The following is a 26494-nucleotide window of genomic DNA, read 5'->3' as shown; positions in this document are numbered from 1 at the left end:
CCTTACAAGTCTGGTCAGGAGCCTCCTTCCTGTCAAGCACAGAGCTGGCTGACAAGTCAAGCTTTGGCCCGTTATTTCATTTTCACTTTTGCCCCAAACACTTCATCTATTTGGAATACGAAGTCAATCTCATTGGCTTGCCACATGCCACCTTAAAAAAGCCCCATGCTATGTTTGTATCTGATACAAGTGACCCCTCTAGTTCCTCCTGACTCTTTGTATGCAATCATTAACAGCATGAGAAATCCCAGCACTTAGCCTGCAAGGTGGCCTAGAGTGGATCGCATCAGGCCCAACTGACTGGACTGACTGGCTACTCTCTAGCTGAAGCAACCTGCAAGCAGACTTATAATTATCTGAATAACGAAACTTCTTTATGACATTTTCCAACGGTTGAGTTCTATTACTGTGCCAAAAACAAAAATAAAACAAAAAAACAGGGATCCATTAAAGGTGGAGATAGACACGATAATGAGCCTCTCCCCAAACAGACTATCTCCCCAAACAGACTATTTTTGCATTTGCATTAATATGCAAAGAGATGAAGACAACACTGTATCTGCAATTAAAAGAGAAATGACTACAACAATCCCAAAATGACTGAACGTCATCCTTCCCTTCCAGAAATGCTATTCTAGGACTATAAACTACCTATCTTTCCAATTCATTGTAATTTAGTGTTTCATATACTAAAATGGACACTAAAATCTGTCATTATTACTGACCAAGCTATAATCGCACCTACTCGGCTTGCCAGAGCTGTAGATTCTGACTCTGTGAGCTTAGTTATCCTTTTTTTTTTTTTTTTTGGTTGAAGAAGTAGTGGTTGGGCTTTTGTTTCCTTGTTTTTAGTAAAAAACAAAACAAAAATTAAATGCCGAAGATGAACACTCCCACATATTTGTGCTTTTTGCACATTAAGTATGCACTCGATGAACTGTTCCTTTAAATATTTTTACCTTAACACCGTAGATGTCGTCAGAAAAACAAACTAAATTAAAGACTTCTTCCCAGTGAGTGTTCCAACAAACCCCTCATTTTCTTTAGGCTTAATGGAGACAAGGAATTGCTCATGAATGCGATGTTGATCAAAATAAGCAAACCTGAGAAAGTTGATGAGCAAGGTGATGAATGCTTGGCTAAGGAATGGGCCCACTTCTCAGGAAGAAAACTTATGAACATATTTAAGATAATGATAATAACTGTACCCACTTCAGACTACAAACTTCAAAGGGTTGTGCAAAAAATACAGTATTTTGTTTGTGTGTCTCAAACACTCGGGAGCAGATGGTAAACTGTCCTTGCAAAGGGCCGTATACTACGTATGCCATGTATCTGGAGCCTAATTAATTAGTTTCCATGGTAAAACTGAAACCTTTGAAGGAATTCCCTCAAGGTGAGAATGAAGAGATAGGATTGCTGGAGAACAGGTTTGTCTGGGATATTTATTTCTTGAAGCAAAATAGCTCCCTCCATAGAGTCAGTTTCTTCTCTTTTACTTAATAAAAAACTCTCTCCACCTTCTTCTACCCTCAGAATATATTTATTCCATAATTCCAAATCTTCTTACTCTTCGAATGCTGAATTTTCTGGGATAGATCCATTATTCAGACTTTCATAAAAGGGTTAACTCTTAAATAACTAAATGACCACGCTCCTTTAAATGCTTAGTGTGGTATGATGATTCTTATACAAGCAAATGATTATTACTGGTTTACTAATGTTTTCCCGGCAGCCCTATAAATATTTGCTATTATTCTTCTTTTAGTAACTAGTTCCAAATGAGCAAACTATGAACTTTTATACAGTAAGAATGGTGTAAAACTGCCCCTAATAAATCTTCTCCGCCTTATGCTATATTTCCATACCATTGAAAGAAATAGCTGATATTGCACAAAGTTTTTGAAATACACTGTTCTCCAAAGTATGTGCTTCATCAGCAATTTATTTTAACATCCACATCTCCCTCTCTAAAGGAACTGAAACTAATTATGTATTGTCCCAAATGCCCAGATACCACTGATATCATATGAATTCATATATTATTCAAAAAGCTGATCTTTTTTTACTTATTAATATGACTCTTAGGTAAACTGTATCTCTATTATAAGGGACTTTGCTTTATTCCAAGAACAAACTCTAGCTATAATAGTTAAGGAGGTATTCTTTCCCTATATCTACAAACACTTGATTGGAAGGCTGCTTATTGCAGAGATTTTTAACTGAAAGAGATAGCTTATTCCCATTCGGGACAGAGTGTCAAGAGTAGATGAAAGCGGGCATTTGTAATTCCTCAGAAAAACAGGCAAAAGGGTTTTCACCCTTAAGAAATCTGACTCTTACATAACATAAACCTTGATCTTGGGTTAATACATCAAGATCCCAAAGATAATCAAATAATTCCTTATGGCGGCATCAAGTTTTCGATTTTAAAGTCCTTACAATGCACTATCCAACCCTATCATGCCACTTAACGAGAGGCTACAAGAAGAAATTATAATAATTCTTCTCCAATTTCATAAAACTTAAAGTGGTACATAGTGAAACTAAAAGTAAGAAACAATTTCTGAACAATGTAAACATCTATCTAGAAAACAACTTCCCAAAAGCACCAAGGGTTAAAATAAGAGGGTGGTGCCCGGGTTCTCCCTAATAGGTAGCCATGGCTATCAGCCCCCATCCTATACAGGTCATCAATCACAACTGTAAGAAACTACTTTCCAAAGGAAAAAAAAAAAAAGGCTTTAAATATTTAAATAAAAAACTCTGTTCAACCTTTTTTATACGTTTTTGTGCTCTAGGGCAATATACTCAATTGAACATCTCATCAGTTCTAAGTCTGAGCTGTACCTCAAAATTAACTGAGAAGCTCTCAGAAATCAAGGTTGTCCAGGCTCTACCCGCATTTGATTCTAGGTTCAGTGGTGTGGAGTGAGTGGGGCCTGGATATCAGTATGTCTTCAAGCTGATGTAAATCATGGAGAACCATCGCTCTGAACAAAGGGATAGGACTATAGCATCATATTCCTGCCCTGGGTACCTTCACAGCTTTGGTTATTCTGAGTTCTTCTGGGTGCAGAAGGAAAATGCACATCTTCACACCGTAAAAAAGAACAGCAGATGTCCAGATTCCCTGCCTATCTCTTAAAAGGAGAACAAGTATGTTCTCATGGAGGCAATGAGGAAATAGTTCCAAAAACCAAAGAAGTCTTTTTTCTAAGATGTCAGGTATATAGGAAGCCCAGGAACTGTCTTGAATTTATCACAACAAAGATAAAATTCCAAAGGAATATAGTATAGTAAAATTTTCCTAACTCTTTCACGATCCAACACAAAGGCAGGATACAGTCACATAATTAATAGTGACAGAATGGTGATAATTTCCAACTGGGAAAATGGATTAGAATTTTCAACTTGGAATAAACTTATAATTTGGGAAAACTATCATCTTCCCTTTGACCTGAATGTGATCTCTAGGAGACCATGAACACCACACAAAGTCCCAACCCTTTCCCTACTCCATCCGCCATCTGAGAACCAAGGCTAGAGAATTCAGGATAAGAGAGCTGTGTGCCCCTAGGTACACTGCTTGACTTTGCTGAGCTCAGTCTCATCTATAGACAATAAGACTTATTGCACCTGCCTGATAAAGTTGCTGATAGGCCAAGTGAGATCATCAATATGAAAAATTTCATTAACTGTAAAAAGCTCTAAGTAATAACACTGTTAATATTACTAATAAAAAGCATCCTTTGATATGCATGAACTATAGACTGAGAAAATTAGCTCCTTAAGAGAGGCAAAGATAGTCAATCCACATTTTAAGACAAATTACTACAGCTTAACCAATTCAAAGCTGTCAGTCTCCTACAGAGAAGCTAAATGTAGTCAAAAGGTACAGATTTTCATTTATTCAACAATTAACATGACAGTGTTGGGAACAAACTCTGTGCATGGCCCTGGGCTATATGCTGGGAGGGCGACAAAGCTGGATGAGCCGCCAATTCCGCCTTTAAGGAGCCTTCAGTTCAGTGACAAGAAGAGGGCCATCATCCACACTGCAGGACAATGTTGAAATTAACAAGTCCTTTAGGAGAAATGAAGATAAACCCTCTCTGCAAGTCCAAAAGGGGAGCAATCACAGCAGGCCTTGCTTATACAGCTGGAGATGTGGGGAGACAGGTAACATGAGTGAAGCATGAGAGAAGGAAAAGATTGGGGATGTAGAGGGAAGAACAAGGAATATATTTTGGCTACAGCAGAACTACGTGAAAGGAAATTGTGGAGGAGCAAGGCACAATTTCTTTTATTCCCATAGTCATCCAAAATAACTTCTGGAAAGTCCACTGTGGTCCTGGATCCGTGCTAATTGCTGGGGATGCAACCTAAAGCCAGCAGATTGCAAACAAGCCATAGCAAAAACAAGTTACAAATTGTGATAACAAGTGAAAGGAAAGGGTGTTTGGAGAAACAGGGAAGCCTCTCTTTGGCCAGGGTGGGGGTGGGTGGGTGGGTAGAGTGTAAAAACTCAGAGACAGAAAGGAACTAACTCAGGCATCTGTAGGACTGGAGGACGGAAAGGAAGCAAGTAGAGCTCTGAGGTAGAGGGAAGAATTTCAAGTAGGAAACAGGTCCTATCAAACACTACAGAAAGAGAGAGGGCTGAAAAGAGGCCACTGGGCAAACTGACCTATCAGTTTTGAGATCATTATTAGTTGCATTTAACCTTTAGGACATATATCAAGGTAGACTAAGAAGCAGCCATTTAGAACAGAACTAGGTTTGAATACCAGGAGCTGGTGCTAAAATATAACCTAAAACGTCTCAGTGATAGAGATAGATATATTAGAATATAATCTGCATCTTTGGAAAATTGTGTCATAAAATCAAAAGAATGGACCAAAAGCAAAAATCAATTAGAAATTAAAGTACAGCTGAGGAGCAGAGGGGTCTCAGCTGAGATCAGAGAAACATGTATTTGTACTAAAGCCAATCCTACTGCGTGTGACATCTTTTATCTGTGATTCCCAGCCCCTGGAATCTGAGCAAAGAAGACTGACCATGTTGTCTGTTACCTTATTATCAAGGCAAAGAGTACACAAGGTCATAGAATTAAGGGAAATAATGAAAGATCATTTGTGGATGTCAGCAGGCTATGAAAAAAAAAGGCATGGAAAGTTACAGAGATGAGATTCTATGGAGAAAAAACTTAAGTTATCAAATTAGGCATAATTAAGGTAAGGAATGGGCAGAAATGGAAAAGTGAACTTCTGATTTCAAAATCTTAGAGAAGAGGCCTTGGCGGTAACAAGGTCCAAGGGGTGTCTATGTAAGGTGGCTCATGTCAAACAGACAAAGTCCTCTGAGTTAAAGAAGTCAAGCATCAGTGCGATTTCAACGAAATTAAAAGCAGCTCTATAATTTAAGGAAATTAAAAGAAGCCTCGGCTTGGAGGACAAATCAGATACTAGTTAGGGACCGAACAGGTTATGCTGGAAGGTGGAGCAAGATGCATGAGCAGCTGTAGCCACATCACACTCCGCGCCACTCCATGTGATGACTAATTTAAGACTCTACTATTGGACTCTGGGTGTCAGCAACTACCAACACCGCTTCACATCAACCTTCCAGGCACTGGGAATGGTAGTAAGGTTCAAATTTAATGTTGAAATAAATTGATTTTTTTTACCCTGATTTGAATCAGTCCAAACAAATTTGGACTACCTAGCAAAAGTCAGTGTTATTCAGTCTCCTATAAAAAAGGTCTTCTGATATATATTTAAGAGACGTTCTAAATATTACACACATAGATTTTGCTGGGGTATAATTTTTAAGAAATTAAATAAGATTGACCTTGCATTTAAAAAAAAGAAAAAGGCAAATTATATACACCTACCTAAAAAATACCGAATGGCATTTGCTCTGTTTCAACATGAAAGGCCAAACAAAAGTCAACCACCTGAAAGAGGTGAAAACGAAAACCTAAATAGGTAAGAATTGGGTTTAATTTAACATTTCCAGCAGTAAATATTCATATTCAGAGCTATCTGATATGACTTTTAACAATTTACTGGAGGGGGATGCCTGGGTGGCTCAGTGGCTGAAAGACTGCCTTGGGCTCAGGGTGTGATTCTGGGACTGAGTCCCGCATCGGGCTCCCCACAGAGAGCCTGCTTCTCCCTCTGCCTGTGTCTCTGCCTCTCTGTGTGTCTCTCATGAATAAATAAATAAAATCCTTTTAAAAAAATTACTGGGGGTGCCTGGGCAGCTCAGTTGGTTGACTCTTGATTTTGGCTCAGGTCATGATCTCAGGGTGGTGAGACTGATCACCACCCCTGTCAGGCTCTGTGCTTAGTGGGGAGTCGATTTGAGATTCTTTTTCTCCTTGTCTCTCCTCCTATTGTATTCTCTCTCTCTCTCTCTCTCTCAAATAAATAAATCTCTTAAAAAATTTACTAGGCACAGAAGAAGTATAGTCCGAAGAACCCAGCTCACAGGAAGGGTAGGAAAATGCTAACTGCATACAATCACACCATTCCTTGATGTGCTGTTCTCACCGCTGCTGCCTACGTTTCACTCACCTTTGTGATTATGACAGCACCCTTGCAGCCCTGAACAAATATGGAGAAGATGTCCTGCAAAGGTGGGCCTCTACGTTGATGACAAGACAGAATCTTTTTCCATTAAGATAAGGAACGATGGGCGGCATCCAAAGATGCCATGTATGGTCTTATTAGAACACAATGGCATGGGGGGCGCCTGGGTGGCTTAATCGGTTAAGCGATCGACTCTTGGTCTCAGTTCAGATCATGATCTCAAGGTCACAGAGCCCCAAGTCAGCTCCAAGCTCAGAGCAGAGTCTGCTTGAGATTCTTCTCTCTCTCCTCCCCCTCGGCTCCTCCCCCTGGCTTATGCTTGCTCTCTCTCTAAAAATAAATAAATACAATCTCAAGATCACACTGGCATGAATCAATTATTTATAACAATTTGAGATGGTGGGAATCTTTTTGTTTCTTCTTAAATTTCCCATTCCAAATTCTCTAGCACCATGGGAAATGTACTTAATTAGATTATATTCCAGCGCAGAACAAATTTCTCCACCCACTCTCTTCTCTAGCTCACTTAATGCAATTTTGCCCTCTAATACCAGCATCAGAGGGTTTTAAAAGAAATTTCATTGACTTTTGGGTGTCTTACTGTGGAACCCTAGGACTTGAGAAGAATCCAGCTTCTGATGGAAAACTGGAGCATAGCTTTACCACTGAGTTCTGAAAGACTCACTGAAGGCAACCCAGAACAAATCATGGTACAGACTCCCAGCTGTGCTAAGATGGAGGGGAAGGAGTGGGGAGGGATTTCCACCAACCCTCCTCATTCTCATACACCCTCTCCTGTGCTGTGCCGTGGATAAAGCTGAAGCCAGAAGCAAGCCTCGGTCCTCCTGTGGCTGGATAAAAGCTGGCAACCACTGCCTTCAAGAGTCCACTGCATGGCAATTGTCCCAAGTACCTATATACAAGCTACTTATGCTTGTGACAAAGGCAGGATCTGCCCAGCCCAGAAAAACTTCCTCATTCTACAATTTCAGAGACTCACTGAAAAAAGCAATTGTAAAATGGGTATACAGTATTCTTTTTTGCTTACCAGAACTGAATCCCCATTACCTTGATGCCTCCAGCCAGGCCCAGCTTCATGGCCATGTGACCTGTGTCTGAGGAGTAACAGAGAGTCCCATGCTCAGAAGGACCCTGAGCTTGTTTAGTGCTTGCCATTGCCATCTTGAAATTCACACTGTTTGAATAAGGGGATCCAAATTCTCATTTTGCGCTATAGTCCACACACACCCCACCCACCAACTTATTTAGCTGGTGCTGTCTCCTGCAGAGCCTGAAGGGATCTGAATCCTCCTAGCTTATCTGTGACTTAAAGCACTTCTCACAGGTGACTGGGCTATCATGTAGCTTTGGGAAGCTGGGCCCTTACCCTAGTATTTTTTGCTATATGGGAAATTTTCTTTTTAAAATACTATTGCTTTTAGTATGATAAAATAATTCACTCCAAGGGGGAAAAATCAATGATACAGAGGAAAGTATATAGAATATTAAGTGAAAGTTCTCTTCACCAGTACATCCCCACTCAATTTCAATAGCTCCCTAAAAGTAACTATTGTGAAGAGACAACTTCTATTCAGGAAAAAAAAAATACATACACCTATAATTTGATACAAGTTATATACACACATTTGTATAAGAGACAATTACATAATATTTTTATTTATTTATTTATTTATTTATTTATTTATTTATTTATTTATTTATTTATTTATTTATTTATTTTACAATAGTCACACACAGAGAGAGAGAGAGAGGCAGAGACACAGGCAGAGGGAGAAGCAGGCTCCATGCACCGGGAGCCGGACGTGGGATTCGATCCCGGGTCTCCAGGATCACGCCCTGGGCCAAAGGCAGGCGCCAAACCGCTGCGCCACCCAGGGTTCCCTACATATATCTTTTTAAAAAATCCCTATTTTGTATGTTACTGAATAGAGAAGACCTTTCTGACTCTTACTATGAAGCCAATCACCAGCTCCAAACAACATGCACTATTTTTCATTCATCTCAGAGTCCTCAGCTTAGAGAATATCAACTACTCTTCCATTCCTCTACAACAGGTGACTAATCTTAGGGCAAAGCAGAAAGAACCAGAGATCACCAACTTGCTGGCCTCTCCTAAACTGTTCAGTTTCAAAGAGGAATTCAGATGATTGAGACTCAAAAAAAACCCTAGACAAACCCCAGCTTTGCCTCTTATTGGCCATGCTGATTGAAACAACACTCTGGATGTTTCCCCACTTGCTGAACAGGGTAATTTTTATGAAACCTCCAAAATTTCTTCTAAATCTAGCACTCTGGGTTTGGAAGAAACTATTTCAGTCACCCATCCTTGCAACCGCCATCTTACACCTTGTCCTCACCAGGGATTGCTCCACTTCAAAAATCTTAAATTCTTACTTCCCATTCTCATAATCCATCTCTTTCCACTTCTCCTCTTCACATACTCCATTGATATCTGTTCTGTGTCTTCAGAAATAGAAACCTCCTGGGGGTTGTTAGCCTCTCTGGCTATTTTTCTTACTTGTTAGGCCTTTTTTGTTTTTACTTCCTTCTCAACCCATTGGACATCCACAGCCCAGAATTTCAAACCCTCTTTGGACAATGTCCTTAAATCCTTTGCCCTACTGTCCTTTCATCACAACTATCTTCTGTCCAAACTAAGAATTCTGGTTTCATTACCACCTGCTATTTGCCTACCCCATATAGCTCACTGATCGTACACCACTGAAAGTAGAATCCTCCTATCTGCCATGACCCCTTCCAAGACATAGCTTTCTAAGTTGGATCAACACAACAGTCTCTCAGTTGGTCTCCTAACACTTTTGGTTTCCCATTATTTTATTTTATTTTATTTTATTTTATTTTATTTTATTTTATTTTATTTTATTTTATTTATTTTATTTATTTTATTTATTTTATTTTATTTTATTTTATTTTATTTATTTTATTTATTTATTTATTTATGATAGTCACAGAGAGAGAGAGAGAGAGAGAGGCGCAGAGACATAGGCAGAGGGAGAAGCAGGCTCCATGCACCAGGAGCCCGATGTGGGATTCGATCCTGGGTCTCCAGGATTGCGCCCTGGGCCAAAGGCAGGCGCCAAACTGCTGCGCCACCCAGGGATCCCTTGGTTTCCCATTCTTATTTATATTCCAACTACTGCAACAGTAATCGTCCTAAAATATAGGCAAACAAAAACATAAACCTACTTAAGTCACTACTCCCGTCGATACTTTCCATCTTCCCTTAACCCTCCGCTAACGGATTCTTTGCCGTTCACCACTCTCCAGCTTTCTTCGAACATTTTACATCTCAGCTTACACAAAACTTCTGCAACTCTCCTCAAGCTGACCTTTTACCTCTCGACCTGTAAGTATGCTGTTTTGGGGGCTTGGGACACTATGGCTCCATCCACTCCCATGGTCTGCCTGAGTTGGCTAACCCTTTAGGCATTACCGCGGAGATCACTCCCTCTGGAAAGCCCTCTTTGACCTCTCCCCAATGTGAGACTTTGTGTTTCTCCAATGTGAAAATACAGCAGCTTGCCCTTTCCCATCACAGCACTCATAACATACATTATTTCAAGACTATAAACTCTGAACGCAGAGACCACACCTGTGCTGTTCATTGCTCTATCACAAACAGAACACCGGGTCAGCACACTGTAACACTCCATCTTAATGTAATTGATTTCTTATTCAGCTTTAGAAGTTATATTTGACTCCTAATCCTGAAAGTTATCCATGAATAACATGCTCTACAAAGAATAATTTATGTGTAAATTCACACAGTGTTCAGCTCCAGGAAGTTGGGAGGTTTGAGAACTAAAATTATCTAGACCGCAGCATTTATGGTCTTGATCTTTATAATGTTAGTTATTTCTTTGGTGGTTAGCATTTTCAGGGTGATCTCTGAGGTAATTTCCAGGCCTCAGTTCCTCCCTGAGGCTCAAAGATACTCCCAAATGGGAAATGAATAAATCTGGTTCCCTCACTGAACCCCATCTATCACTTCTACTCAATACCATCTCATCTCCCCCAGTAAAGACCAAAAGATTCTAGAGATATCAGAAAGAGACTGAAAACCCTGGACAAAAGGGCAGCAGCAGAGAGACTGGAAATGAAACAAGTCATGGTATAGGGTAAGGGTGAAGGGTAAAGTCATCAACTAGAACATTCACAGGAATAGTAAGAACACCAATAGCAACAACACACATTATACTTTATAGAACACAAAGCATTTAAAAACTAGTTTAGAAAGGTAGAGAAAGATAAGAGAAGGAAGAAGAGAGGGAGAGAAGGAAATGGGGTGAAGAGGTTGGGAGTAGGTAAGAGATGGAGGGAGGGATGGAGGAAGGGCTGCAGGGATGGAGGGATGGGGGGAGGAAAGGAGGGAGCGAAGGACAGAGGGAGGGACAAAACTAGTCTCAGACTCTTTTCTTATCAGCCAGCCAAGAAAAAGAAGAAATAGGGAACCAAAAAAGGTCCTACATAAAGTGCCATTTCTGCCTATATTCACAGACAGTGAGATGCTATTCAGAGCACTGCCATACTTCACTGAGAACTCTTCAGAAGGACTTATCAGAGAAGAGCAGTCAAACCTATGACTTGACTGCCTGAATACCTTAGAGTCATCTAAAAATATTTGGAATTTGACATGAATGAATCATGTATGGCTTGGGAGTAAGGAGGGGGTTAGAAGGAATAAAAGGCAGAATGTATTGGTTTAGAATGTTCATGATAGAACCTTAAAGTCTGAAGTAATACAAGCAAGATGGGTAAAAAAGACCTCATTAATTCTATGTGCTTCTTATGCATTTATCGAGCATAAACCATGTAGCATCCAGTGTGTTGCCTACTGCTGTGACATACACACAAATCAACAATCTCAAGAAAACATGGGTCTATACACCCAGTATGTCTGGACATGCAACTCATTGGAATCATGGATGAAAAAGAAAAAAGAAAGGAAGAAAGGAAGGAAGGAAGGAAGGAAGGAAGGAAGGAAGGAAGGAAGGAAGAAAGAAAGAAAGAAAGAAAGAAAGAAAGAAAGAAAGAAAGAAAGAAAGAAAGAAAGAAAGAAAGAAAGAAGAAAAAAAAAGAAAACCCTAAAACACAAAACAAAGCTTTGTAACTGATACTTGCGCCTGAGAATAGTAATAATGAAAACCAATAAACTCATTCAAGATTTATACACATAGCTCTCTGCTAATTAAGCACACAAAATACATTTTCTCATATAATCCTTAAAATAACACAACCAGATATACAGAATTAGCACCTTCATTTAAAAAAATGAGAAATCTGATCAGAGTTTAAGTAACTTACCCAATACCAGCAATAATCATGTACTCAGGATCCAAACCTGGCAGTCAGCATCCAGGACCCTGAGTTGTAAGATGCCCAAAGCAAAAACATGGGCAATGGTTCTCTCTACATCTTGATCAAAATCCAGATGAGCTTGGAATAATGTACTCTAAGGAAGAAGTGTGTCAGTAAACTTGAGGTGCATTCTAGAATGTAGCCTAATGGTGGTCATTGACCAATGAGATAAACACAGGTAACCATCACAAAAAGCTTATGATTGTCCACCCAATCCTGAAACCAAATCACGAGTTGGATTTTGGAATAACTTATGGCTCAAGATTCTTCTTGACAGCAATAAGCCAAAGCATCTCAACTGCAGCTACATAACCATTTGGTCAGCATATTTTTTTTTAAAAAGAGAGTTTTTCTGAGAGACAAATGGAAGGAAAGATACTGAGCAAGATGAAGTCACAAAGACTTACTCCCAATATGGGATCCCAGGATTAATGAGCACACAATATTAAGAGAGAATTCCAGATCACCTTAGAAATGTAACACGAAAGCTATTTCCCCCAATCTTACTGGGCGGTACTTATTTTGGGGGCTTGTTTATGTCCTCTTTTATATAAAGTGAATTCTAAAAGGTAAACATTAATAATATGAACTATAATGTGCATTCAGACATCAGAACTGCTGGTAAAATTTAAATCCAAATCTCTCACGCTCTTTCCTTATCATCAAGTAAGAAATGTTTTTGGTATATAAACAGTATGCCTGAATATCTGCCTTTTTAAAAATATCTGACATAGAAGAAGCATTCCCTCAAGTGATAAAGTAATATTCTCTAAGGAGTGATCAGAGGTAAGTTGTCAAAGTCTTGGCAAAGAAGTAACAGAGCTCCTCAGAACCGAGCCTGGTGGTGTTGAAGGGAAACTCCAAGGATGCCAAGAGGAAGGTTTCCAGAGCAGGACTGGTGAAAACACAGGATGAATTAGCCCCATAAAGAGGAGACAAGTGTGAATTAGAGAAGCAGCTTGCATTCTACTACCAATTAAGTGCTTACTATTATGAGCTAAAAACTCTTCAAAATGAATAAATGGGTTAACTAGAATGAGGATTACCATTTAAGTGGAGCATTCTGACTTTGCTTCAGATCATGGGAATTCTGCAAAATCACAAAGGAGAGAATTAGCTGAACGAAATAGTTTAATTTAATGGGAAATTTATTTCAGAAGAAGAGCTGAGGAAAATTTCTGGAGTTAAGTAATGACATTTAGAATTAGGAGATGTTTCTGTAAAAGCAATGTCCAAGGATAAAGTTAAGTAATAAGAATTTTCAGAAAGACCTAGAAAAATCTGCAATAGAGACCTGAGGCACTTTAGAAAGAAGAACAAAGAAAAATGGAAGCGTGCTCTCTCTCTCTCTAGGAAATAATTAGAATAGAATTTGACCTAAATTAAAGGAAAATACTACACATATCTGAGTATAAACACAGGCACACTCACACAACACTCCTTCCTACCTAACCTTAGAAATCCCCCCAAAGACTAAGATCAAAATGTTACTTCTGTTCCTTTTCTAGTCTAATTAAAACATGAAATGTTGCCTACTGCCTGTTATCAGTTTATGCATATTATGGGTTAAACAGAAAAATTAATATTAATTGAGGGTGTCACTTCCCTGCCACATTTATTTTACCAATTCAGAGGAACAGTGATGATAAAAACATGGCATAGCTCCAAATTATATACTGAATTATATACAATAATCTGAGGGGAAAAGCCAAAGTCTGAACTAGTGTTCTCATAAAAAGACATAAACTCTAAAATATAAGCCCCATTCCAGAAATTATAGACCAAAACATTTCCTCAGAATATGGATCCCTTTTAAAGTCATACTTTTAAAAGAAAATTCATAAGATGAAAAAATAAAACCTTCTGATCATAAAATTTCCTCAAAAACCTCCATTACATTTTTAATTCTTTACTGTTTTTTTTTTTAAACCAACTTGAGTAGTTGGAATTTTTTTTTAATTTAAATTTCATAAGAAAGAGAATCACAATGCACATTCCCTGACCAGATTGTGTGTGGCCTATTTATTCGAAATGTTTGATTCCATATGGATTCCTTCTCTTTTATTTATAACTTCCAGAAAGGATTCTCTGTAATAAGTTAGCAACTCAAGGGCAACCAATTTGAAATCCAGGCCCTGAGAGCACTGTACCTGAGGTCTGCCACCTGCAATGTTTTCTAGAAGGACCAGGGAAGATGCACAAAGCTCAAACTTCTGTGTGGAGCATGAACCAAGTGTGAGCCACAAGCGGGTGGTCCACTGAGGTCAGGGTTAAAGTTCAAAGAATAATTTGGAAATTATTCTCAGCTTGGATCTCGTTTATGAGGCCTGAGAATACACCCTTTAATTAGAATACAATTTCCAAAGCAACCACTCCCTTGACTTTCCAGAGCTCAGTTATTCTCAGAAAAGTAAAAACAGCCTCATCACACTGACAGCTAACAGCCCCCTATAAATTACGCCTTAAACGTCCAACAAAGAAAGCAGCAGCCATCCGGGACAATGCAGCCGTGAGCCGCCAGCCCTTCTAACCACTCTCAAGAATAGATAGAGCAAAAGAAGGCCTGTTGAACAGACTCACTCCCCTCTGCTGCTTGCTTATGCAGCTGAGCTGTCCCATGGAAGCTTGGAAAAAGAGTGGGTTGTGCATTTGAAAATGTTCCCACACCCCAGCCGGCCTCATTTTTCTGATGATCCCTGTATCCAGCCAACCTCGCGCTACAGTGGGAACACTAAAATCAATTCCATGAGAGCCAGCTGTCGGCCTCTTCCACAGTGCTCAGGGAGCCACACAGGACTCCTGGAATGGGAGCCAGCCCGGGCCTGACTCACCGCAGATGTTCCCCTCTGCCCCCATGAGCCAGGACCTTCTTTCCAGGGCTTATTGTTAGGACAAAAGTTTTTTACTGGGCCCCCCTAAATGTGCTGGATGCTGAGAGGAAAACACATGCCTCCCTCACTGTGGGGTTAAGAGAGATAGACAGTGAATTACACAGAGATGACCACCTACTCTACAGGGAAGGCCAAAGGAGGAAATCCAGACAGCCTTGTGGAGTTTAGTGTCAGGCAGTTGGAACAGCAGAAGCTATCACAGTGTCAAACTTTGAAGTGCTAGCCAGACTTGAGGCGAGTTTAAAGATGACATAAAACGTTCCGTTTTGGCAAACCCAGATATCAGATTTTTCTGTAGACCCAACAAAGTTGCCTTTGCCTAGAAAAGTGTGACCAGATAGAGGATAAAAATACAGTTTCTGAAATCTGTGATTAGAATTCAGAGTCCGAAGTCACCCGCAAGTATTTGGAAATTCTTGCCAACAGTGTTTTGGCCAGGAGTGGCATTTCTGTCATTGGCCTTTCTCTTGGATATCCTTTCAGCTGTCCGTCTTCCAGCAGCCCTCTCAGAGGGGGCCATAGCGCTCTGTCTCTGCATTTGTTCAGCGTGTGTTAGGAAAACCAGATGGTGGCTCCCGGATGCTCCCTTGTACCAAGCATCCCTTGGTACAGGCCGAACCATCATTATCTCAAAAGAGAAACTATTTCATGCAACTTATGGTATTTTTTTTTTAATCACTGTCCATGTAACCGGTATAGACAACAGGGAGAAAAGTTCATTTCAAATCCTTTCCCTTTAATGGTATGAATTCTGTAACTAAGATCAAGCTTCCCCCATCAGCACTGCAATAATCTTTATACTTACATGCTCACTAGAGAGAATAATTCGTTATATGGCAAATTCAACTTTTGAGCCTACCGGGGGAAAGCTCCAGGTCTACACAGGAGAACCCGACACAGAATCAGTCTGAATAGCACCCAAAAGATACCGCTGTTGCCAGGCAATCCCACAGTCAAATGACAATATCACACAGCTTTTGTATATACTTTATAGAGCACTTTCAGGAAGAGGAAGAGAATAAAAAGAAACCAAGTGGTACTAAAAATGTTAATTATAAACAACAACAACACAACAAAAGAAAACCGGTTTAGAATCATTTGGCCATAAGAACAGGAACCGGAATGGTATCACCAAAGAATCACTGACTGTCCTTTTTCTCTGTCTTTATCTTTTTAGTTTCACAGTCCACTTAGAGTTGTTGGAATTATACTTTGTCAGTGCTCAAAAACAAATTTTTATCTCTATGAGAATTAAATCCAAAATTTAGAGGTCAATTCTTCCTTTTTTTTTAAAGGATGAAAATGGACAAACAGTATTACTTCTATTTTAGTTTCAGCCCTACATTTTAAAATATTCATGAATATATTTTCAGAGAAACTCTGTTGATTTATAGATTTCCAAGAGAGTATTATGGAATAATTAACAGAAAGCATATTATCACAGCCATAGACCCAAATCACTCTGATTTTTCTCCAAAGATACTCACTTTGTATGAGTTCGTCATCTGAACAATTTCCCCAAACGGGCTGGTCTTGCATCTCTCCACGTGAGAAGCAGCTATCGGTAGCTTGAGTTATAGTTCTCTCAGCGTTTTCTTTATCACATTTTTCTAAATAAAACAAAAGATACATATTATTAAATGTTACCTATTTTTCTATTTTAAAACTTCTTCCAAATGCTTCCAAGTCTGCCATAATTTAAGAAAATGGAAGCAGCATCTCTATTGAGACTGTTGCATAGGTTACTGAAGCAGTAATAGATTTATTAAGCACCTACCATGTGACGAGCATCAAAGAAACAAATATATTCACAGTAAAAATAACCTGTTAAGATTATTATAAATAAGTCATGGTAACACAAGTGGTCTGCCATGACAGAGATATGTGGAACGGACATGTAAAGGATGAAAGTAAGTCCATACATTTAGGGGACGGGTGTGGCAGGGAAAGCATGCCAAAGAAGAGAGCTCATGGAATGACTGGGATAAAAGTCAGCCAGCAGATGAATGAGGAGCCACTGAGAAGTGTGAGCAAGTACAGAAAGCAGAGAGTGCAGAGCTCTCTCTGTGGAAATTTGGGAAAAGAGGCAAGGACTGTGTCATGCATTTTCAGAAAGGAAGGATATTTAGGATGGGAGATTTATACACGGGTTTATGGGTTCTCAGGAGGAAGGCCAGGAAGGAAAAGTAGTATCTTATCAGGAACATCATCACTCAATCAAAAGGCTAACTACAACACAAGGTAAAATCCATGTTCTAAGAGGTCCAGAGCACTAAAGATGTTCAAAGGAAGCCAAAGAAACTCATCCAGATTCAGAGCTCAAGAAAAGCAGTAGAGCAAGAGGTGCATGTTGGATGGTCTTTAAAACATTAGCAGGAATTCTGAAAGCAGAGATGGGCGAAAGGCCATCCCAGGTAGGAGAATGGCATGGGCAAACTCCACAACCAAAGGTTCCAACTCTCTGGAGTTTGAAATACTTTAAGGGGGACATTAGATGATAGAACTGGAAAGGTCTGATTAGAGACACAGCATGGATATTTGAATGTGAAGGTGAGGGTGAGAAGTCTGGATCAAATTTAAAGGCAAGATACGTAAGTCAAAATAGCCATTAAAGCTTTATGAAGTGCCTTATCAGAACCATGTATTAGGTAGATTAATACATTTGTACACAGTAGTGTCTCACTTCTGACTGCGTTTTAACTCACTTGGGGGGCTTTTTTTAAAAAAAAAAAAAGCAGATTCCTGGGCTCTGGGCCCCACCAAAGATTCTATTTCAATTTGGCAGTGGTGCACTTCAGTAATTTTACTACACTTACGTCCTTGAGAATCGCTAGAGTATGGATGTACCTAAGAGGGAGAAGAGAAGAAGGGAAACTAAGAGAGATTTAGAATAGTTCAATTAGAGTTCAACCAACTGAATGACAAGACGGAAAAGGAGGTAGATGTGATAACATAGCCAGAGATCTGCACAGATAATCAGGGAGGATGGAATTGGAGATGATGGAGCACTCCTGGTCAAGGATTTGACTGGGAAAACCTAGAGATGAGGAGGATAATTTATTACTTTAAAAAACATATATCTGTACATAGGAGATGTTCAGACTATGTGCTAGGCAGTGAGGATGCAAAAGACTGTGAGATGTCGCTCAGGCCTTCATGGACTTCATGGTTTAGTGGATGAATTTCATACTGCACATTTGAATTTGCAAATCATAAGTAAATCACATTATAGCTGGAAACACTGATCTTCCTAAACTTGACTGCTAAAGCCATTGAAGTGAATGGGCTCATCAAGAGTTAATGCATTAAAATAAGAGTACCAAGAAGGGTCTGTATAATTAGAAAGGAGTCAGGGAAGGACGAGAAGCTGGATGATGTCAAGCCATGGAAGCAAGGAAAGGAAAGAGATTCAAACAGAAGTTGTTAGTCAACTGTGTTAACATTTCCAGTGGAAGGAAAAAATTTCTGCACATGCAAAAGTTTCTCATGTACCATGGGGATTTCACAACAATTGAAAAGTTCTGCCATGAAACACATTTCAACAAATGAAAATAGATGGACACCCACTTAGGACTAAATCCAGAGGCTAAAATCCCTGGAATAAAAAAAAAAAAAAAAGTCTTCAATGCTAAGTATTTTCAGAAAGCAAAACCATATTCAGATAGCAGTAAAATATAAATCAGAAGCATGCTAAACCAATATGTTCTAGAAGATTTATGTAACATTTACTCAGCATTATCCTAGAGAAAATGTAATCTTCCTGAGAGGTGTTAGTTTCAATTAAAATCTTTACTTTTTTAAACAACTCCAGAAATCTTTCCACTGTTACAGTCAACTCAAGGCCTTTCTGAGATTATCAACAGAAGAGCTTTTTATAAAAACTCACTAGTATACATAAACTAGCTCATCAGCAAAGTCCTACATACTTGCTGCTACTGTTATGTAGCTAACTGCCGCCAGGTGTCATGCTAGTAGGCTTGATTCAATTAGTAACTTTAATTGAAGCTGAATGAAATTAATTATATAATTTTGAGCTGTTCAAGTTTAATTCCATTAAAATTAATTCATGAAACCAGGGCATTATGAAGCATTGCTGACTAAAAGAAAATAGGTATGAATAAAGCCTCTAGACACACTTGACTCACATTTGAATCATGTCCAATATTCAAGTGCTCAACACAGGCCCTCTAGACTCTCCACTGAATAAATGAAAACGTCATGTGGTCCATATACACATGGGTCTAGTAGTGACCCACTAGTAAGGGGAATATAAAGTTCCTTCTGCTTTAAGGCACAGTTTTCACTTTTTCTTTTTCTTTTTTTTAAGTTTCCTTATCTGTGAAATTCTAGACCGAGAGTCCTCCTTGGGTCAAAAAAGAAAAACTATCATTCTCTGTCCCATTATATTCAAGAAATAATAAGTAAAACGTAATTACTATCAAATCACAATCATCAGTCTATCCAACTCTGCCTTCTTTGAAAGGTAATTGTCTTGGCCCAAAAGTTGGTCTCAGCTTTTTGCTATGACTCTACAGCACCCAGCCCAAAGCAAGGCCCTGAAAAGGTTCTAAGTGTAAAAATAAAGTTGACTTTTGCCAATACTCCACATCTATAAACTAAACCTCCGTGACCACTTGAGTCCTGTACAACTTTGTAACAAACATAAATTATTTTTTTTAACAGAGCCGTACTATTTATTAATGCAATGCATATATGGCAGCCTCATAAATGCTACGCAGTTACATCTAACACTGAAGAAACGTACTGAGGCAGAGGAAGAGTTAATCGATAGACAATTGCAAGATGACCACCACAACGTCCAGCCACAGAACCAACTTTATTACAACTTTCAATATTTTGGGTCAGTCACTACTCATTCAGATGGCAAACGGGCGGCTTCCAATAGCACATTTCTATGATCAGTGTAGGTTTACAGTGTTACTTCTGAACTGCAGAAGCAACCACGGTCCTGGTTTAATCACTTCCTTTCTGGGTTTATGAAGGTCTGTAGTTGCCATTCAACTAGTACGTGGTCCCCCAAGATATATCCCATAGGTAATCAAGTAACTTCGTGATGCAGGAGGTCAGTCTGTACCTTTCCACAAGAATTCTGTACATACATCCAACCAGCACTCCTCTGTAACTTAACAATTTTCCCTTAAAATGAGACCTTCATCATCTCAGTAATGCCGTTCTTTTGTGCCAGTGGTTCTCTACTATTGAGCTCCTTAAACATCAAGATACACAGGTCCCTGGTGCTTGAGTGGCTCAGTTGGTTAAGTGTCTGCCTTCAGCTCAGGTCATGATCTCAGGGTCCTGGGATGGAGCCCCATGTTCCTTTGGCTCTCTGCTCAGCAGAGAGTCTACTTCTCCCTCTCCCTCTGCTCCTCCTCATGCTTTCTATCTCATCAATAAAATATTAAATAAAAAAATGCATAGGTCCCAACCTCAGAGGTCCCATTTCAGGTGGTATGTGAGGAGTTCTATCATCATATACGGCTAGGTGTAGGGGATACTGTTCTAATTAAGTTCTGTTCTACACAATTTGGAGAAAACTCAGGAGAGCCTACTAAACACTAAGATATAGACCTTGCTTCTCATCACCTCGTCGCAGTACTCCAAGTAATCAGAAAATGCAATTTTGCTTCATTCATAGTATAGAGGTATTCAGTTCTGTCCCCATGTCAGGACAACTATGAGAATACGAAACCTGAGCCACAGATAACAGTGATCAGTTCTACTAATGGATGAATATAGAAGCATGTTTCAGAAATTAAAATAAAAATTGAATACACTTTAAAGATAGCACTAGACCAAGGAATAGCTGCCTACTACTGGTGGCTGCTCCCAAAAGGCTGGTTTCCTAAGAATTCTAGTTACTCTGAACCATGAAGGAATCTCTGGCAGGGGGTGGGGGTGGGGGACGGGACAGACGACGACAAACAAAAGAAACCCCAACAACAACAACAACAACAAACAAAAACCTCAGTCCCCGACCAAAATAATCCTCTAGCTGGGGTGACCCAACATATACACCAAACAGGCAACTACAAAACCAAAACTAATGAAAACTGCCCTGGGTTATAATTCTGATTCAGAAACTGACCAGCTGTGTAGCTGGGGCTCATTTTCTTTAACCGGAAATGAGGGCATGGAGCTGGATAGTTGCAGAGGCCTTTTTTTTTTTTGTCTCTAAAATTCTGTAAATCTGACTCTGCAAAGGGGCTAAACAACAGAGCCAGAGCTTCATTTACACATTGAAGGGTGTTTAGAATGGAGTGGAGGAAATCAAAGAAAAGCCTTTGTGAGGCATTGGATTTGAGTTAATTCTCAAAGAAAATAAGTGTGAATAAGCAAAAGAATCAGAGGAAAAAAAATAAGGATTCTAAAGACCCGTTTACTTATTTTTTATTTATTTTTAAAGATCTTATTAATTTACTCATGAGACACACAGAGAGAGAGGAAGAGACAGAGGCAGAGGGCAGGCTCCCTGGAGGGAGCCCCATGCAGGACTTGATCCCAGGACCCCAGGATCATGTCCTGAGCCAAAGGCAGACACTGGGCCACTCAGGTACCCCTAAGCGACCTATTTATATAAGATATGTCCTACGCATAAACAACTATCTTATAGGATCAATACTCTTTATTTTTTTTTGCTATTTTTCTGAAGAAGAGTATGTATGGATGGTGGGAAGTAATCTCTCTCTAATCTCACTCATTCCTGCTGAAGGAGGAGAATGAACCAGGCAAATAGAATTTCTATTTACTTTAAAATTCTATACTATTTTACCAAGTTGGTATTATCCAAATTTAAAACTTTGAGAATGAGAATTTTACTTACCTCAGAGAGTTCAACCTAGTTGAATAGTGGTTAACAAAAGAAAAAAATCTAAGCGCATTAAAAATAAGCAAATTAGGGATCCCTGGGTGGCGCAGCAGTTTGGCGCCTGCCTTTGGCCCAGGGCGCGATCCTGGAGACCCGGGATCAAATCCCACATTGGGCTCCCGGTGCATGGAGCCTGCTTCTCCCTCTGCCTATGTCTCTGCCTCTCTCTCTCTTTCTCTCTCTGTGACTATCATAAATAAATAAAAAATTAAAAAAAGCAAATTAGATATTAATGTATGTACAATATAATATTATGTTCTATGCCACCTAACAACCACTCAGCTGGTGTATGGTTGTTAAACAAGTTTTTAAAAAATGAAAAAATACTTCCTTTTGTTGAAAGAGTAAATTAGTGAATTTGTGCAATTACAGTTTTAGCAATTTTCAAAGGACTTTAATATATAATATTCATTTGATCTTCAGAACCGTCAATGATATTTTAAGAAGAGCACGTTAGCTCCATTTTACTGATGAGAATACAGAATGAATCTTAGAGACAGATAGTCAGTTGAAAATAGGATAAAAGTCAGAGCTGGAAAACATCTTGCAGCTCAGCTAATTTCATACTGTACGTGGTATAGAAAGACCCTTTGCAACATTCAGCCCCTTAAAATTCCAGGGAATGGACACCTCACAAAGAAACACATCCTACTCTTGGTCAGTTAGGTTCATTAGCAAGTTATTAATTATTTTGAATGTAAATTTGCTACCGGATAATTTATAACTAGTCCCAGTTCTGCCCACTGCAGGTAGAAACAGTAAATGTAAACTTCTCTAAAAGACAACAGTTCCAACTACTGAAGAGGGATATAGTTTCAGATCAGTCTGTAAGCAAACATACTCCCTTCAATAGCTAAATGCTGTTAGCACATAATAGTAAAGGAATCTAGTCATGCTGCATGAGGATGATTAGTTCTCAAACTTACTAATGAGCTTTTGAAGTTCGGTATGTGCCATAGTTTTCCAAGAAATGGAGACAATATTGTCATGTACAAAAGTTCAGAGATATCTTGAGTCTTTTCTGACGAAAAAAAAAAAAGACTCATTAGGTTCTTTGGTACAGAAATACCATCTCTAAATTGTACTTTGCTCTGGAAGTGGTAAAGAGCAAAGGATCTCAAATCAGGACACCTGGGCCCACCACTAAACACTATGGATCCTAGGCAAATTCGTTTCATCAAAATAGGAACAACGACAGAATCTACCTCATAAGGTGGATGTGAAAATGAATGGAATCATGCCTGGGAAGCAGAGTTTCCGGTATATAATAAGGGCTCATCCCCATTTCCCATTATTACCTCACTAACTGTTACTACAATAAGCATCTTTTAAAAACTTGGCATAAAGTTATTATATGGAAGCTGTTGAGGGCAGTATCTATTCAGTAATCCCTATGTGGAAAAACCCTGCAAGAAATCTGTTTCCAGGCTGAGTATAAGGAAAACTATTGTGTCCTCTGAGAAGCTATACATTTTTTTTCCTGATGCACATATTAAAGAAAATGCTTTCTTGGGATCCCTGGGTGGCGCAGCGGTTTAGCGCCTGCCTTTGGCCCAGGGCGCGATCCTGGAGACCCAGGATCGAATCCCACATCGGGCTCCCGGTGCATGGAGCCTGCTTCTCCCTCTGCCTGTGTCTCTGCCTCTCTCTCTCTCTCTGTGACTATCATAAGTAAATAAAATTTAAAAAAAAAAAAAAAAAAAAGAAAATGCTTTCTTTCTGACCCAAATTTACAGACAAAATTGAGTGAATCTGACCCTACAGTCTCCCTGTTTTTTCGATTTTCCCCCATGCTTGGATCTCCCAGGTACCTATATTTTCCATTCCTATGTTTTATTCTTCTTTTAAAATGTACTCTTATGAACTACCTCAAACATGCTGAACTAGGCAGAAGTATATGTAAATGCACAAGCCAACCATCAAATACATTTTCTACTTGTTATCCATACTTTATTTGCTTATTTCATGAAAGGCTATAAAAGATGGTGCTTGGCAGAAATCTTTATAAAATCTCATAAAACTTTGTGTAAAAAACACATATATTTGTATATAAAAATTATAAAGTTACTTTTTTTTAAAGACTCATTTATTTATTCATGAGAGACACAGACAGAGAGAGACAGACAGAGACACAGGCAGAGGGAGAAGCAGGCTCCGGCTCCGTGCAGGGGAGCCCGACGTGGGACTCGATCCTGGGTCTTTAGGATCACGCCGTTGGCCGAGGGCGATGCTTAACCGCTGAGCCACCCAAGCTGCCCTAAAGTTACTTTCTTTATGCTTAAAGGGGCCTTGGGGGCTTCTGCATGTTAGATCTCATCCAGTTCAATATTTGATAATAATCTATGACAAGTCATTTATAATCTATGTAAGATGTATATTCTCACTGCTATGTAATGTATATTCATAGTTCCTTTTTCTGAAAACAAAATTGCTTTAAACGATTTTTACTCTTCCATTAAAATACTGGTATTCCATTAAAATGTGGCTCAGCGGTTTAGCGCCGCCTCCAGCCCAGGGTGTGATCCTGGAGTCCTGGATCAAGTCCCATGTGGGGCTCCTTGCATGGAGCCTTCTTCTCCCTCTGCCTGTGTCTGTTCCTCCTCCCTCCCTCCCTCTCTCTCCGTCTCTCATGAATAAATAAAATCTTTAAAAAATATATTTAAAATAATACCAGTATTATTTCAGATGATCTATGTGTGTTCATTAGGTGTTTTACTGTATGTTGGCAAATCAAACTCCAATAAAAATATATATATATACAAAAAAAAAAAAAAGAAAAAAAGAAATCTCAAATAATCCAAGACTAAAATCTCTGGGCAAAGTAAAAAATTTGGGTCTGTTTGTTCCAGAGGCTCAGAACAATGTAGAAATGTACAAATGCTTCCCAAATGTAACCTCTAAAAACCAAAGATAAAGCAGCTCTCAGGAAGACCTGAGGCTCTGGTATTTTACTTCTTCACTCATCAAAAAAACACAAACAAATATACAAAACCCTCAAGCCTAATGACCTTCAAGAAGCACAGCAAAGCCAACCTGCTTTGCCTAATGTTCTTAGATTAAAATCTCATTGTCTAAAAAAGGTTAAGATAACCAAAAGCATTTTTAACAGATGAATGAGCATATGCGTAAAGTTCCATAATTTTGTAAAGGCAGTAAAGTTATTATATAAGCACAGATCATTATAATAAAGTTTATAGAAATAAATACCTAAATCAATTTAATGTAATCAATTCGTTGTTACCAATAATTTGAAAAGGGACACTTCTGAGTAAAATCTGAATGAAATGCATTCCTTCAAAGGGCTTCTTAGGCATTCTGAAGCTTGAGGTGCACTGAAATTCAAGAGTGATAAAAATGACATGACTCAACTAGTTCACAGGCTGGGGATAGACAGAGCGGGTTATACACATAGCCATGTGGAAAAATTCCAAATTTAGATAAATATACAATTGAATATGACTATGCAAATGAAAAGGTATGAAATCCAGTAATAGTTCCAGTATTATCTCAGTAAATCAGGGCTCTAAGTAAATGGCAGAAAGAGCAGGAGAGGTGAGAGCAAGCTGATGACCAGGTGACCTGGTGACCAGGACACATTACTTGAGTCCCCTCTATCTCTTCCGTTTGGGACAGAGGGGACTAAACCTACAGTTCCTTGTCCTAAAAACAGATTTTCAGGATGACCTACCCTGAAGCATAGTGAACCCCTATCTCTTCAAACAGATGTTGAATTGTGTTCTTTTAACCAAGTATGCTCACACTAAAACCAAACACCGGCTTATGGAACTGGGAGCCAGATGGGCTTTTGGAGGTCTCAGATCAACCTGATAAGCCTGAATTCAGATGAACACCCTCATCATCCAATATTCCCAAGAACAAGCCAAGGAGCGTAGGCATGAATGCTTCCAGGACGGGGACATAGCCTCAGTGCACCTCTCACTCTAGTTTGGGACTGCTTTGACAATTCAAAGACTTTCCTCACAGTTAGCTAAAATCTGCTTCCCTGTATTTTTCACTTACTCATCCTATTTTGCTCTTTGCAATCAAAGTCTAATCTTCCTTCCACATGACAGTCTCTCACTAGAAAATACTTCATGCTCTTGTGTCTTTATCTTCTCTGTGCAAACACCCTCAACTCCTTCACTGGCTTTTGCAGGGCCTTTTTTTACATCCTGCTCACCCCTATGGGAAGGACAGTCTCCTTCCTATTGTCTAAAAAGCTGCTATGAAAGAGTTTTGTCGTACTGACTGTGAGAATCCAAGGGAGGCCATATCCACAGCAGCTCTCTCACTTAGCAATTGACTAAGCCTATTACAAAAAGGAATTGAGGACTGACATCTTCCCCCTTTTTTAAATGATGTCACACACCCATCTTTAGTTTTTTTTTTTTTTTTTCATGATCACTATTGTAACTGCCATAATTCTAAAACTTTTCTGTAACCTCTCAGTTCTATCAGGTGCGGGTGGACCCTTAATTTGTTTCACTGTTATGAAAATTAAGGCCAATGGAAATCAAAAGTGAACCAAAGGGGGTTGTTTCATCTGTAAAGGCTTTTCAAAACTATGATTTGAGTCCAATCTTGATATAAGTCAGTGAGAGAGGATGAAGAAGAGCATGTCACATAGCAGTGAAACCAAAAATAAGATAATAAGAGAGTGAGAACGTCACTGGAATTTAATTTTTAGACTTTAGAATGATGGACACGGATTATAGGTCAGG

The 26494-nt window shown here is 39.2% G+C and overlaps 1 protein-coding gene across 3 annotated transcripts in view; it reads right to left on the bottom strand.

Moving 5' to 3' along the window:
• MDFIC (MyoD family inhibitor domain containing) overlaps positions 1 to 26494 on the bottom strand; it is an 87239-nt gene that overhangs the window by 51402 nt on the left and 9343 nt on the right. For 2 of the 3 annotated variants that reach the window (XM_055314598.1, XM_055314596.1), the window contains exon 2: positions 16375 to 16497. In XM_055314598.1, coding sequence (XP_055170573.1) covers positions 16375 to 16497 — 123 coding nt within the window. Of the gene's footprint in view, positions 1 to 16374; positions 16498 to 22699; positions 22746 to 26494 lie in introns of those variants that run through there. The other variant, XM_055314597.1, reaches the window with a different exon arrangement.

Source organism: Nyctereutes procyonoides, unplaced genomic scaffold, assembly GCF_905146905.1.
Source record: "Nyctereutes procyonoides isolate TBG_1078 unplaced genomic scaffold, NYPRO_anot_genome, whole genome shotgun sequence".
NCBI lineage: Eukaryota > Metazoa > Chordata > Mammalia > Carnivora > Canidae > Nyctereutes > Nyctereutes procyonoides.
This window is presented reverse-complemented; position numbering and strand designations above follow the sequence as displayed.